We start from the raw sequence: 15,890 nt of genomic DNA on the forward strand, positions 1-15,890 counted from the left end.
CCCCCAGTTTTTTTTTTTTTTTTTAAACGCAACCTGTCACAGGCGATGCGTTGCGACTACTCTAGAGTAACGACTCTCCAGACCTTTGCCTTTTCATGCTTTTATTAAGTGCAGGCTATTTACAGTGCTAGAGCTATACAGGATACATCCGCTCGGTCTGACCCAGAACCCCGGAATGGCACGCTCCGCGTCCTCTTCCAACATAAGAGTCGGGGCACCCCAAATCTCCTCCCGCATTTCCTCCTGCGTAATTCCGGAACCAGAGGGAAGAAGGGTCTCCTTTCCATGTTTTCCTCTCCCCCTCTTCCCCCCCTCTCTCTTCCTGTCCCACGTGCAGCAGGGGCTCTCCTATGCTGCCAGAGCCCCGTCTCCTCCTTCCTCCTTCCTCACTGGACTCTTCCCCCTCCCCGCTGACGCTACTGCTGGTGGAAGAGCTACTCCTCAGGATGGGGGGGGGCTCTCTGTACCCTTTCCCCCTCACACAACCTTTTATTCCTCCACAACTTTCCATACAATTTCTCTTTTAATTTGCCCTCTTAAAAAAAACAAATCGAACAAAAGTCATGTAGAAAACAAAATACAAGAAAATACAAACGTGAATACTGTATGTCCCATCTTTGCGGGCCAAACACTAAAGTTGCTTTAAAGCAGGGTTTCCCAAATTTGGGTCCCCAGCTGCTCCCGGACTACAGTTCACATCATCCCTCCCCATTGGTTTTGCTATCTAAAGATGATGGAAGTTGTAGTCCAAAAACAGCTGGAGACCCAAGTTTGCTTTAAAGGGAAAGTAGGCTGGCCCTGTGACACCCTCTGCTGGCCAAAAGCATTGCCACAGAATCTGAACCATCCCCAGTACTGCTAATTGGAATTAATAGATTGCAAAACTGAAGTTTGATCGGCACTTCTCTCTCCTCTCGATCGGCACTTCTCCTCTCTCCTCTCACCTTTCTATAGCTTGTTTTCCCCTTTCGCTGGCTCTGCCTGCCTCGATTTCCCTGCCTCTCTCTCTCTCCTCTCTCTTTTCTATGGCTTCTTTTCCCCTTTCGCTGGCTCTGCCTCCCTCGATCTCTCTGCCTCTCTATCTCCCTATGGCTTCTTTTCCCCTTTCGCTGGCTCTGCCTGCCTCAATGTCTCTGCCTCTCTATCTCTCTCTCCTCTCCTTTCTATGGCTTCTTTTCCCCTTTCACTGGCTCTGCCCCATCTGATGCTCCCTGGTGTCCGCGGCGTAGTGGCAGGGGAGAGAAGCGGAGATCCTTATTCTCCGCTTCTCTCCCCTGCCGCCTCGCACACAGCCGGTATCGGCGGCGGCGCTTGCTCTCTTGGCTCGGGGAAGGCAGGCAGGGAGGCAGGCGGCAATAGGAACTGCCTCCCTGCCTTCCCCGAGCCAAGAGAGTGAGTCCCCCGGAGCCCATAGGAACGCATTGATTAAGTTTCAATGCAGTCCTATGGGAAACCGCGAATTGACTCCTGGAACGAATTAAATTTGTCTTGCGAGGCACCACTGTAGATTGTTCTGCTAATGACCAGAGGGGGGCAGACAAAAAATTAATAACCAAACATTTGTGAAACATTTTTGAATAGAGATCTGTACCCCAATCTCATGTAGATAAAGGAGGCATGCAGCTCCCAATGGTCTTTTCCTGGGGTGCAGATATTTCTGTTTAATGCAGGAAACATGATCCATTAGCACTGAGACTTTATTAAGAATTTAATTTGATCAAACTTTTATTACTGGCTTTTGGTGCGAAAGTTGAGTTGTTGGGTTGTCTGAATGTTGAAGTTCTGATCTATATAAAGTTTAAGATTTATAAGCCTGCTTCCTATGCAGCAAGCAACAGGAAAGCCTATGTACCTGTATCAGAAATGTCTTAGGACATCAAACTGGGAAAGTGGATTTTAAATTGACTGAACAGGTTTTATGCTCTTGGGAATTTGGTCTCTTAAATCTACCCCTTCCCCTTCCTTGAGTCCCTGGTAAGAAAAGCCAATCATGGCTTTAGTCAAATGGTAATTGAGTCAGGAGATGCAACACTTTAAATGGTATTATATATTGCTGAATCATGAACCCCCATGGAGGGCTCTGAGCTGCTTTGTGCAAAAATTAAATAAAATAAAATGTTACAATATAAATAAATAAATAAATCAAAAAAGTAATAAATGAAATAAGTATCAAAATAATAAATTGAGAATATAAGAATCCCCTCAACGCCTCACCTAATCCTTCGTCAACCACCACCAACTGCAGAGTGGGGGGCAAAGAGCCCAGCCAGCGGGGAGCAGGTCAGAGGGGGTCCCATCCCTGTTCTGGTTCTCTCCAAGCTTGGCTTTCTACGGGAATGGCTTCCCATGCCCTAAGCCAGTAGGGTCCTCCTCTCCTGCAGATGCACACCCCTCCCCCAAAGCCCATCCCTCCCCCACTTCCCAATGGGGGTCCCCCACACCACTCATCACTCACCAGGATGGCTTTGGATTTTTTTCTCATGGATTTTTATCGATTTCATCAGGTTTTGTTTTGTGTGTATATACCTATGCATTATAGCAGGGACGTTCCAACTTCCAAGAGATTTGAGATCTACTCCCAATAATAAAAAAAAAAACTGCTAGTGATCTACCCATTGTCTTTGTCCAGAGTTGCTGAGCTTTTCTCAGGGAGCAGTGACCAGAGTTGTGCATCGACCAGTAGATCGCGATTGACCTGTTACACATGAATCCATTCTAGGAGCAGCATTCCTGACCCAGATTTTCACAGGAAGTCCCTAGATGATTCCCCTTTCAAACAGGATACATCAACCTAGGCCAGTAGGGTCCTCCTCTGTGGCAGACGGACAACCCCTCCCCCCCACTTCCCCAGGGGGGTCCCCCACACCACCCATCACTCACCAGGATGGCTTTGGCCGTCTCCTGCTTGGAGCACTTCAGGGTTCGGAGCCCCTGAGCTGAGCTGCCTGGCAGTTCTGAATCACCTCCAGCAGGTACAGCTGATCTTCCTCCACAGAATAAGACTATACTTCCTTGTCCCACCTTTCAAGTAAATGTCTACGGAACAGGGTGGATTTGATTTAAATCAAACTGATTTAAATCACGATTTAAATCACGATTTAAATCACTAGTCAGTAAGGCTTGATTTAAATCATAGTTTTCTACATAAAGACTAATTCTTGCTGGTACAACTTTAATATGCTGGTAGATGAAGATTTTTAGAATAACAACTTTTCATATTAGTTTTTTTATCCCCAGTTTAATAGGTTAATCATTCATACTGTATTTGGACAACTTTTCTGTTGTACTTAGGAAGGGGAAAAATAATCATTACCTTAATAATAACAATTTAAATAGATTTATTCAACTGAAACAATAACATTACAGCATATAGTTACAGGTAGGTAGCCGTGTTGGTCTGAGTCGAAGCAAAATAGATAAAAATTCCTTCAGTAGCACCTTAAAGACCAACTAAGTTTTTATTTTGGTATGAGCTTTCATGTATCTGACGAAGTGTGCATGCACACGAAAGCTCATACCAAAATAAAAACTTAGTTGGTCTACTGAAGGAATTTTTTTCTATTACAGCATATGTTATTTGCTTAAACAAACATCCATGTTTGTTAAGTAATTTGGCTAAACAAAAACAATATACTGTATATATATTTTAAGAAACTTAGACTGTCAGACCAGCCTACACATGAAAAACTTAAATACTGTCCACTCCAAACAATCAGAAAAATATTGTTTCTATTCTATTCACTGAACTTCTTGAAATTTAGCACTGAAGGGGTTGATTCTGTATTCATAGGTTTGTAGAACAATAGGATTAAGGTCTTTTTCTCAACTCTGTTCATGTTATAACATTTTTGCTGTAAAGAAGAGGCATGTGATCTCTGTTGAGTCAAATTCAGTTTTGAGAACTGCAAAAGTATACCAAGCATCTGTGATAATATCTTGCAGGCAGAGAAACTGCCCAATAATCTTACAAAAACCTCTGGAAGAGCATGACATTGTGAATGGATTAATGGAATTTATTTACCCCAAAAATTAAACATATACAACCTTATTCTACATAATTAAAAATCTAATCTTTATTTCATGATGGAATAACCTTTGGATGGTAATATATTTTCCTCAAAAAGCATTTTATTTTTTAAAAAACGATTTAAATCAAAAAAATCCGATTTAAATCAAAAAAATCCGATTTAAATAAAAAAATCCGATTTTTTTTATTTTTTTTTAAAAAATCATTGATTTTTATCCACCCTGCTACGGAACGAACCCGAATAGACCCAAGTCTGCCTTCCTCCGCCAACCTCAACTTCGCCAAAAGACAACGCTTCCCTGTCCCCAGGGAAATGAAACCCCCTGGCCTTTCATTAGTAGAGCCGCCACCATGCCAGTGGTGTGGGGACTGACTGAGTGGGAGGTGAGATGCTTTCTGCCTCGGACACTTGGCAGGTTCTTAAATTGTCGTGCAGGCCAGATTCACGACCCTGGCGGGCTGCATACGGCCCACAGGACATAGTTTGAGGACCCCTGGTCTACACTGACTGGCAGCAGCTCCCCAGAGTTTCAGGCAGAGATTTCATCCAGCCCTTGCAGGAGATGTCAGGGGCTGACCCTGGGACATTTTGCATGCCAAGCAGATGCTCTAGGGCTCCTGCAAAAGCTGCATTCCAGTGGGGAGAAGGTGGGGGGTCCCAGGGCTGCAGGGGAGGGTGGCTCATGCGGGGAGGTGAGATCCCCCTGGGTTCAGGGGGTCCTGCCAGGGAGAGGCGAGGTTGCTGAGGTTTGCAACTACAGTGCTGTTTATTCTGCATTTGTATAAATGTGCTGCTTGCTCCTTTGGGGAGGTATCTGTGGGACAGGGGGAAAGGGGCACACAGATAAACCCCCTTCAGATTTAGGAATCAACCGCGTCTATTAGCATAGGCTGCAACCAGACAGAAACATTCGGACACTAGATAAATGCAAGAAATGGAAAACAACAACAACCCCGACTTAAGCAAGAAATCAAGTAAACGTGGAAGGCAGAGCTGGGTGGACTCGGCTTTGCAAGGGTTAAAAGCAACTGAGCTGCCTTCCTGGAGAGGACAGGAAGCAAGGGGGGCCAGGTCCTCCAGAGCCAAGGCCCCTCCCTCCCCAGTCCTTTCCTGCAAGGAAGGGGGGGTGGGTGTTGCTTTGGTATCTCTCCTGCAAGGGCTGCATCGCTGTCCTCTCCTGGGATGATCTGGTGAGTCTCCTCTCTCTCTCCTCTCCCCCCCCCTCGAGGGTGCAGTGGGAAGACGGTGGGGTCCCAGGGCTGCAGCAGGGGAGGATGCCTGGGGGGGGGCAAAGCCAAGTCAGGGAGGAGAGGGTCCTGCCAGGGGGGGGCGAGGTCTGCAAGGCTCTCCTTCCTGGAGATCAGAGGATCCCAAACTGACTCCCACGAAATCTCCCTTCTTCAAACAAAGGAGTCCCTAGGACTTTAACTCTGTGTGACGTCGCTCAGCGTCATTGCACAACAGAGGAAACATGTGCAAATGGTTTTCCAAAGCTGGGCGAGGAGGTGGACTAGCCCCCCCCCCATATAAAAAAACCCACGGGGAGGAAGGAAGTTAAGGGGGGGGGAAAGGCCAGGAATAAAGAGAGGGATCCCAGCCCATAGTCTGGCTGCTGCATTGCAGACCAGATTCCCAGTCGTCTCCAAGGGCAGCTCCACACGGAGGCCACTGCAGCAATCCCCTCGCACCCAGAGCATGGCATCCCAGGACCACATCCTCTCTGTCCCAAAGGGATTGTTGCTGGAAAACCAGGCGGAAATGGGCGCTGCTACTCACTGAGCCTCCAGGGACCTTGGCATCAATGCCTGTGTGTGTGTTAAGCTATTAAATGATGATAAATTACCCACCTAATTTTCAAGGGATATTTATTTGGCCCCGCCCACTTGGCCCTTAGGGAGTCGGTCAGATACATACCTGGCCCTCAGAGCAAAGAAAAAAGGACCCTACCCCAGGAGTTTGTCTTGAGAGCGGCAGAGAGTCCAAATGCAAGAAAAGGAGACAGAAGCAGGGGAGTGATGGTGGGATGGGGAGCAACTCCTTAGGACCCCCAGGTGAGGACCCCCACTAGAGCCAAGCATCCATTTTTCACAAGAAACAAAGGATTCCCTTGTCAGTCAGTTCTGACTTCATGCACTGACTGGAAGGCAGCAGAAACAAGGTTAATTAATCTCACAGATATCCCTTCAGTTTCCTCCACATTTTGCATTGCATTTCTTTTGCTCTTCCTCCTCTCCCCCCCCCCCCAAAGATAACGCATGGTCTGTGATGTGGTGCAGTTCAGCCCTAGATCCCAACAAGATTCATTCATGCTTGTTCAGGGAACCATCTTCCCCCCCTGGTCCCACAAATTCTATAACAGAACAATGTATTTACTTTGTAGGGTTTGCTAGAGCTTCTCATTAAGACGGACAGAATTCGGCAGAAGACCAAAGGGTTCCTTCCGATCTCTTAGAGGCTTCCTGAGAGCACAGATGGATGAGCGAGACTCAGCTGGCCCTGGAACAGGAAGAGGCCATGCCATCCAAACTGGGAGCAGTGGGGGATTCTGGGAGAACCCAGTGCAGAAGATCCTGGGTGAGGAGGACGCCCTCCGCTCAGAGGTGCAGAGCCAGAAGTTGAGGCAGTTCTGCTGCCAGGAGGCCAAAGGACCCCGAGAGGTTTGCAGCCGACTTTACCACTTTTGCCACCAGTGGCTGAAGCCAGAAAGGCACACGAAAGCTGAGATGCTGGACCTGGTGATCTTGGAGCAGTTCCTGGCTGTCCTTCCCCCGGAGATGGAGAGCTGGGTGAGGGAATGCGGAGCAGAGACCAGTTCCCAGGCGGTGGCCCTGGCCGAAGGTTTCCTCCTGAGTCAGGCAGAGGAAAGAAAGCAGGTGAGAGAGACTTTCCTCTGGATACTCCCAAGGGGCTCCAAACAGGACAGAGAACATCCCATAATGGTCTGCTGATGGCTCATCCTTTTCTGGTAAAGCATCCATAGAATGAGATCTCACACCCTTCAAGTCTTTGTCGTTCTCTTTCTAATATTTCTCACCATTCTCTCTTGAATCCTTGTTTTTCTTTTTCAGGGAGAGAGGCCTCCGTTGGACACCAGAGAGAGGCCACTGGGTAAGGAGGAAGGTGGCTTTTCTCCATTTGGTCTCATTCTGTTCTTTTCCCAACTCATCTGAGGGTTCTTTTCATCTTGTTTTGGGGGGAGACAGTTGGGAACAAGGGTCCAGAGGAGGATCCACCAGTTCCATCCGCTGCAAAATGGCTGGAGGGCTCTGAGCTGCTTTGTGCAAAATAAATAAAATGTTAAAATAAATTATAAATCAATCCATCAATCAAACAAATAAAAGTAATAAATGAAATAAGAATAAAAATAAGAAATTGAGAATATAAGAACCCACTGAACGCCTCGCCTAATCCTTTGTCAACCACCACCAACTGCAGAGTGGGGGACAAAGAGCCCAGCCAGCGGGGAGCAGGTCTGAGGGGTCCCATCCCTGTTCTGGTTCTCTCCAAGCTTGGCTTTCTACGGGAATGGCTCCCCATGCCTTGAGCCAGTAGTCTCTTCCTCTCCAGCAGATGCACAACCCCTTCCCCAAAGCCCCTCCCTGCCCCACTTCACCATGGGGCTCCCCCACACCACCCATCACTCCCCAGGATGGCTTTGGCCGTCTCCTGCTTGGAGCACTTCAGGGTTCGGAGCCCCTGAGCTGAGCTGCCTGGCAGTTCTGAATCACCTCCAGCAGGTACAGCTGATCTTCCTCCAGCAACTGAAAGGCTTTCAGCCTCGGACACTTGGCGGGATCTGAGATAGCCGTGCAGGCCAGTTTCATGACACTGGTGGGCTGGATTTGGCCTACGGGACATGGTTTGAGGACCCCTGGTCTACACTGACTTTCAGCAGCTCCCCAGAGTTTCAGGTAGGGATTTCGTCCAGCCCTTGCAGGAGATGTCAGGGGTTGACCCTGGGACATTCTGCATGCCAAGCAGATGCTCTAGGGCTCCCCATATTTCACTAGCTGTTCAACCTCCGTTGGACACCAGAGAGAGGCCACTGGGTAAGGAGGAAGGTGGTATTTCTCCCTTTGGTCTCATTCTGTTGCTTTTCCAACTCATCTGAGCGTTCTTTTCATCTTTTTTGGGGGGGAGACAGTTGGGAACAAGGGTCCAGAGGAGGGGAGATGTATTTCTGCACAGCAAACATATGAAATGGGCACAAACGTCCAAATGCTCTCAGCAGGTAAGGGTTTCTCAAAGGCCCATCTGTGCTTAGACATGCCCTGTCTCACCTGTGAGAGAAGCAGGCACTCCTGGCGTCTTGTTTACCTTTTTTCTCTTGCAGGTGACAGAATGATGCCAGGAAGACCTCCTGATCCGTCTTTTCATGGGGGCAGAAGGGAAGCAGCGGCTGTGGAACCAGATCAGGTCAGGGGAAGCTGCCTTGTGGGGACAGAGGCCGAGGGATGGAGCAATGTCATGGACTGGTTGGACACATAGGAATGGTGGGAGGATGCAGCTGGGGAACCAGGAAGGGAAGATGGCTCAGAGCTCAAGAAGCAGAGGATGGGCAGTCAGAGGGGGAAGAGGGAGAAGCCTGGGAAGAGTAGGAGTCAGAAGCTGAAGGGGTAACAGGGCGTAGTGAGTTGGGAGACTCTGTGGCAGAATGCAGTGCAGAATCAGAGGCAGAAGAGGAAGTAGGTGAGTGGGAGGAGGGAGGTTGAGAGACTGAGGTGAGTCAGGATAAGGCAGAGCCGCCGGTGACTCCCTCTCCTTTTGTCAGAAGCCACCCTACCTGCTTGTCTCTCAGAGCCAGGAGACTCCCTGCATTGCAGGAATCTCTGCTGGATCATCCAAGACGGCCATCCAAAATAGGCTGATTTTATTTCTAGAATCTAGATTGATCAGTGAATGCTACAACTGGTTTCTAAGTAGCGGACACATGAGAACAAATAACGGCCTGGATTCACCTAGCCAACCCCATAATGAACACCCATAATTAAAACGAATAATAAAATAAGCATCCATAAATAAAATGTGCAGCAAAGCAATCCTATTGAAACAACACCACAATTTACAGGAAGGAAACAACAGAGCATTGTGTAGCAGATCATATTGATGCTGTCTCAGAGGAGGACATTTCCCTTTTTCTTTCAGGGTCCGGTGTGCTTTGAAGATGTCGCTGTTTGTTTCACGGACGAGGAGTGGGCATTGCTGGATTCTGACCAGAGAGCTCTGCATGAGGACGTCATGGAGGAGAATTGTGAGCTAGTGGCCTCTCTTGGTAAGGCTCCCTGTGGGATCGTCATATCTGCCTGGAAATTCAAAAAATACCTGTATGTGAGGAACCTCATATATTTTCACAGAGCTCAACAGCGCCGCCTATAGCACCTGGGAACCTAGGTAAAGGTAAAAGGACCTCTGACCATTAGGTCCAGTCGTGATCTAAGACCCCCACAATAAACAGTAAATTACAGTTTTTTCTTTAAACAATCTTCCTCAAATTATTCCTTTTTCTACCATGATTGGGCTGCTCTGAACTGCCCAGGCCATCTTAAATGTCAGCTTCAGAATTGTTAGCTTCAGGTTTTCTGGTTTTGTTTTTGCTCCTGTCACTCTTGGGTTGACCAAAGAGACGACTGACATTGGAGATGGAGGGGATGCCATGACTGGGCCAAACAAAATTCATCCCAGAAATGATGAATCTCAGGTCATAGTAGCAGTGATGATGATGATTATGAGGATAATAATAATAATTGTTGGGATTCTGGTGAACACAGAGTTAAAACACTCTGGAGGCGTTCTGATTCTCTGGGTGTCTGCCCACAAGTGATACGTGAAATTTCCTTTGTTTCAGAGTTCAGCTTTGGTTTTGAGTCTGAGAGTCCGAGTCTGAGTTTCTGCTGGAGAGGAGTGTGTAGGAGAGAGTGCTAGAGATAAGAGCTGCAAACATGCAGCTAGCTTCTGTCGGTTTTGCTGTTTCTCTTATGCTTCTGTAATAAAGTTGAGTTAGATTAGAAGCAACGAAGTTGAGTCTGTTTAATTGAAGACACAGACTGCCATTGTTCCAGCTGCGCTGCAACTCTGCTGGGTCTGAACAAGAAGAAGCTTTGCAGAGCGAGCTGGAGAGCGTACTGGGCAGCCATTGAAGATTGGCTGTGTGGGTCTAAGGATTTACGACCCACTAATGAACTTTACAATACTACATTTATCACAACAACAACAACAACAGTAATACAGGGCATCTCGGTTTACCAACTTAATCTTTTCCCGAACAGGGCTGTTCTTAAATTGAGGTACCACTGTAGTAATAATAATAATAATTATGTGCCCCAGCCATTCTGGACAGCTTTCAACACACATATAAACACGAAACACAAATAATAATAACCTGATCCCATATAAAAAGAACATTAACTTTAAAATGAACAACTTATACTAGTGGCCAAAATTGGGGAAACCTTTTGTGAAAAGTGTATTTCTGAGGTTTGATGGCTCATAACACCAGTTCTGTGTGGAGTAATACCATAAAATTATATATAAATGGAAACATTATTTAATGAAGAATGTAATACAGGAACTTTTATGAAGGCAGTCATAAAGAAAAAACATGAAACCTTTGGTAACCATTGGTAACCTTTAGCTTTAATTACGGCGTTACAACGCCTTCTCGTGAAGTGAACCAAGTTTTTAGTTTTGCATCTGTAATAATGTGAAACCAAGACTGAATTATTCCCTCTGTTACTTGGGCTTTATTGCTGGGTTGCTTCTGACTAACAAGTTTCTTTAGTTGGCTCCATAGATTTCTGATTGGGCTAAAGTTTGGGCTATTCCCAGGCCATTCCAGCAGTGGAATAGGATTATATTGAAATCACCTTTGCACACAGCAGCAACATGACATGGAGCTGAATCCTGTTGAAATAACTAACAAACTAACTAACAAACAAATAAATAAATAAATAAATATTTCTATAAATATTTCTAAATGCTTCAGTATCTGGGAAAAGATCACCTGCGGAAAGCTTCAGTTTGAGCTCAAGTATTTCATTCATGTATTTTGGGGCATTTACATTCCCACTAATGATACAAATTCTGCACACACCTTTTGCTGCCATACAACCCCAGATCATCACACTATCTGGGTGTTTCACGGTCGGTGTAATGCAAGAAGGATGTAAATCTTCTCTGATTCTTCTCCTCACGTGTTTCATGCCATCACTACCAAGCAAGGAGATTTGGGTCTCATTGCTCCAAATAATACTGTCCCATTGTTCCTCTGTCCAGTAAACATGGGTTTAATCTTTTCAACCTTTGCTTGAGAGATAACAATGGCTTTCCCCTTAGAAATCTAACATTTAGACCAGTCCTCGCACTCAACTTCACATTACATTTCGCCATGTCATCTTGTATACACCCAGATGATTTTATTCTTTCATGTAGGTACCGTCTCTCCATTCTTCGATCGTCAGTTGCCTTTCTGCATCTTTTCTTGCCTTTACCAGCCATATAGAAAGGCCAGCTTTGGTTAAGTTTTCCCCAATCTCTATTCTAATTTATTCATAACTGTAGCCTTCTTCACTTAATAGTACAATTTTACATCACTTTCTGGGTGACCAATCAACTCTTTCTGCCATTTCTATAATATTATTATGTTTTACAACCTCAATAAATGAAAGAACACAAAAAGCCAACCAACTTGATGGCAATCACATAGCACACTGACAAAAGTCACCCAAAGCAAGTTGTGCTTCCTTTTTCTAGTTATTTGGCTATTACGTTTGATAGAATACGGGTAATTGAGCAAACTTTGTTGGATTCCATTCTTGATTAAATCATCTTCCCATTGATATATAATTTTATAGTCTTATTCCAAAAGAAGCCATAGAACCTTTTCCCCAAAAGTCTTCCACAATCTTGACCACTACTGTATATCAAAGCAACATTCAACAACTCATCAGAATCTAATAATAAATATGTTGTTTAATGACAAACAACACAGGTAATGAACACACACCCAACTCCCTTCAGTTCTTCTCCATTTGTTCCTGAGGCTCTAATCCCTTTTTGTTTCCATTGCAGATTGTGATGAATTTGAAATTGAGAACAAAGGTGACCATGACAAAATCCACAGAGAGAAGAAGCCACGTAAAAATTTGGAGTGTGGAGAAAGCTGCAGTCGGAGCTCCCATTCCACTTCCCATCAACAAAATCTCATTGGACAGAAACTCTATCAGTGCATGGAATGTGGAAAGAGCTTCAGTCATAGCTCCTCTCTCACGTCCCATCAGAGCATTCATACAGGGGAGAAACCCTATCAGTGTGTGGAATGTGGAAAGAGCTTCAGTCAGAGCTCCAATCTTACTTCCCATCAAAAAATTCATACAGGGGAGAAGCCCTATCAGTGCTTGGAATGTGGAAAGAGTTTCACTGACAGCTCCTCTCTCACTAAGCATCAGAGAATTCATACAGGGGAGAAACCTTATCAGTGTGGGAAATGTGGAAAGAGCTTCAATCAGAGCTCCCATCTTATTTCCCATCAAATAATTCATACAGGGGAGAAACCATATAAGTGTGTGGAATGTGGAAAGAGCTTCAATAAGAAGGAAACTATCACTTCCCATCAAAGAATTCATACAGGGGAAAAACCTTATCAGTGTGTGGAATGTGGAAAGAGTTTCATTGACAGCTCCTCTCTCACTAAGCATCAGAGAATTCATACAGGGGAGAAACCATATCAGTGTGTGGAATGTGGAAAGAGCTTCAGTACCAGCTCCTCTCTCACTTACCATCAAAGAATTCATACAGGGGAGAAACCATATCAGTGTGTGGAATGTGGAAAGAGCTTCAGTACGAACTCCTCTCTCATTTCCCATCAAAGAATTCATACAGGGGAGAAGCCATATCAGTGCGTGGAATGTGGAAAGAGCTTCAGTCACAGCTCCTCTCTCACTAAGCATCAGAGAATTCATACAGGGGAGAAACCATATCAGTGCGTGGAATGTGGAAAGCGCTTCAGTAAGAACTGCCATCTCAGAAGACATCAAAGAACTCATACAGGGGAGAAACCCTATCAGTGTGTGGAATGTGGAAAGAGCTTCACTGTTAGCTCCTCTCTCAGTTCCCATCAAAGAATTCATACAGGGGAGAAACCCTATCAGTGTGTGGAATGTGGAAAGAGCTTCAGGAAGAGCTCCACACTCACTTCCCATAAAATAATCCACACAAAGGTCATAAAAACCAGATTACCATATTTTTTCCCATGAATCCAGAGACACTTTTTTGCAGCAGCCAAGGGGTTAAAAGACAGTAGCATCTGGATTATTAGTAGGGAACATCATTTTGCAAACATGTAGTTTCCATGGCAACCAGAGTCAGGTTCCTTGGTTATGGGTAAAGCATAGGGAGGGGAGAGAGAGAGAGAGAAGGGAAAGAAAAATTAGGATAGGATGACTATCACAGTTGATGAGGAATATGAAGACGAGCAGCAAAGTCAGTCCTCCGGGAATATGCAGGTAACCTTGGAAGGGACAGCACATGGAAGAATCCCGACCAAGCCTGTGAAGAGGTGTGTAGTGGTGATAGGGGATTCCATACTGAGGGGTACAGAAGCAGTGATCTGTGGGCCTGACAAGATGTCTCGAGAGGTGTGCTGTCTACCCGGGGCCAAGATCAAAGATGTAACAGAACGGCTGCAAGGAATCATAAAACCCACCGACAAATACCCCTTCCTTTTGGTGCATGTGGGAACCAATGACACTGCAAGCCATAGCCTACAGTAGATCAAAAGTGATTATGAGGCTCTGGGCAGGAAGTTGAAGCAATTAAATGCACAAATAGTCATCTCATCTGTCCTCCCAGTTGAACGACATGGCCCAGGGAGAGAGGGAAAAATAGGTCGAAGTGAACAACTGGCTTCGCAAATGGTGCAAACAGGAACGGTTTGGATTCTTAGATCACGGTCTGCTGTTTCTTGAAGATAGACTTCTGGCAAGTGATGGGCTGCACCTCACAAAAGTTGGGAGGAATGTTTTTGCCATGAAACTAAAAAACCTCATCAGGAGGGCTTTAAACTGACTTATGTGGGGGAGGGAGACAGTGGTCCTGAAGGTAGGAGTATCAAGTTCTGAAGATGATCATCCAAATGTCAAGGACCAAATGGAGCAAAAAGCACGCAGACCTAGTGGTGAGAAGAAAATATCCTTAAATAAGAGACATGGGGGAATGATAAATGGTCTTCAATGTCTGTATACTAATACACAGAGCATGGGAAATAAACAAGATGAACTTGAGCTCTTGGTACAGCAAACTAAATATGACATAATAGGCATTACTGAAACCTGGTGGGATGAGTCTCATGATTGGAATGTAGAAATAGAGGGATACAATCTATTTCAGAGAAATAGACCAAACAGGAGAGGAGGAGGAGTAGCGTTATATGTCAGGGATGTGTATACCTGTGAAGAGATCCAGGATTTAAAACTTCAAAGCCAAGTTGAGAGTATCTGGGTCAAAATTAAGGGAGAGAAAAATAACAGTGATCTCATTGTGGGAGTTTACTATAGACCCCCAAACCAAACTGAGGACACAGATGATGCCTTCCTGGAACAGATGACCAGGCATTCAAAAGGAGGTGAGATAGTAGTAATGGGGGATTTCAACTATCCTGATATTTGTTGGATGTCAAACTCAGCCAAGAGCATAAGGTCGAACAGATTCCTCACTGGCTTTGCAGACAATTTCATTGTCCAGAAAGTGGGAGAAGCAACAAGAGGATCAGTCATTTTAGATCTGGTCCTAACCAATAGTGATGACCTGGTTAGTGGGGTAGAAGTGGCAGGATCATTAGGTGGGAGTGATCATGCTCTTCTGGAGTTTATTGTTCAGCGGAAAGGAGCAACCAAGCATAGTAAGACTCAAATCCTAGACTTTAAGAAAGCCGACTTCAGAAAACTTAGGGAAACACTGGGTGAGATCCCATGGACAGAAATACTAAAAGGGAAGGGAGTTCATGATGGTTGGGAGTTTGTTAAAAGAGAGATATTAAAAGCACAACTTCAGGCAATACCAATGAGACGGAAACATGGAAGGTGCCTAAAGAAGACAGGGTGGCTATCTAAAGAACTTTTAACTGAGTTAAGATTTAAAAGGGATATGTACAAAAAATGGAAAAGGGGGGAAATCACCAGAGAGGAATTCAAACATATAGCCAGCACGTGTAGAGACAAAGTCAGAAAAGCTAAAGCACAGAATGAACTCAGGCTCGCCAGAGAGGTTAAAAGCAACAAAAAGGGCTTTTATGGGTATGTCCGTAGCAAAAGGAAGAACAAGGAAACAGTGGGGTCACTTAGAGCAGTGTTTCTCAACCTTTTTTGGGCCACGGCACACTTGTTCCGTGAAAAAAATCACGAGGCACACCACCATTAAAAAAGTTTAAAAAATTAACTCTGTGCCGCCCTATATTATAATTATGACTGTAAGAAACACTTGCCAAATATTGCTTTCCGGCGGGTCAGCGCTGCCGAGTTCGTAAAGGATCCGGGTTTCTGATCCACCCCACCCGACCCCGCCGTCCTGTATCTTACCCTGTGCGTGTTCTCGGACTTGTGAGAGGACGATTTGGTCTTCATGCCTCCGTGAATTAGCAACAAACTACCTTTTGAATGATGGAGATTGAATATCTTAAAAGTAGCTACTTGAAGTCCGCTCGATTTTCCCAAAAAGAGACACACGTGAGGCACTATTAGCTGGGGGCTGCCATTTTGGCTAAAGGATTCTGGGATGATCCTGTCACGTGAGGCATGGGGAAAATGGAAATAATGAAAGCTGATTGGTCTGTGGAAACTAGAAGGGGCGAAGAAATAGGACGCCCAGGGA

The 15,890-nt window shown here is 45.4% G+C and overlaps 1 protein-coding gene across 1 annotated transcript; it reads left to right on the forward strand.

The window, feature by feature from the left end:
* The first annotated feature begins 5,074 nt into the window (after nucleotides 1–5,074).
* On the forward strand, nucleotides 5,075–14,305 carry LOC148686070 (uncharacterized). The gene is made up of 6 exons (XM_088668467.1): nucleotides 5,075–5,218; nucleotides 6,409–6,901; nucleotides 7,097–7,136; nucleotides 8,362–8,444; nucleotides 9,174–9,300; nucleotides 12,096–14,305. Exons 2-6 carry the CDS (start codon nucleotides 6,500–6,502, stop codon nucleotides 13,277–13,279), a joined length of 1,836 nt encoding a protein of 611 aa, XP_088524593.1. The 5' UTR covers nucleotides 5,075–5,218; nucleotides 6,409–6,499; the 3' UTR covers nucleotides 13,280–14,305.
* The last annotated feature ends 1,585 nt before the right edge of the window (nucleotides 14,306–15,890 follow it).

Source organism: Zootoca vivipara, chromosome 4, assembly GCF_965207765.1.
Source record: "Zootoca vivipara chromosome 4, rZooViv2.hap1.1, whole genome shotgun sequence".
Classification (NCBI taxonomy): Eukaryota; Metazoa; Chordata; class Lepidosauria; order Squamata; family Lacertidae; genus Zootoca; species Zootoca vivipara.

What these genes read in the sequence shown, in the direction of transcription:
- LOC148686070 (XM_088668467.1), top strand. Translation starts at nt 6,500, where the DNA reads ATGGATGAGCGAGACTCAGCTGGCCCTGGAACAGGAAGAGGCCATGCC. An exon ending in CACCAGAGAGAGGCCACTGG is followed by an intron (nt 7,137 to 8,361) that starts GTAAGGAGGAAG and finishes TTTCTCTTGCAG; the next exon opens with GTGACAGAATGATGCCAGGA. An exon ending in CGGCTGTGGAACCAGATCAG is followed by an intron (nt 8,445 to 9,173) that starts GTCAGGGGAAGC and finishes TTTTTCTTTCAG; the next exon opens with GGTCCGGTGTGCTTTGAAGA.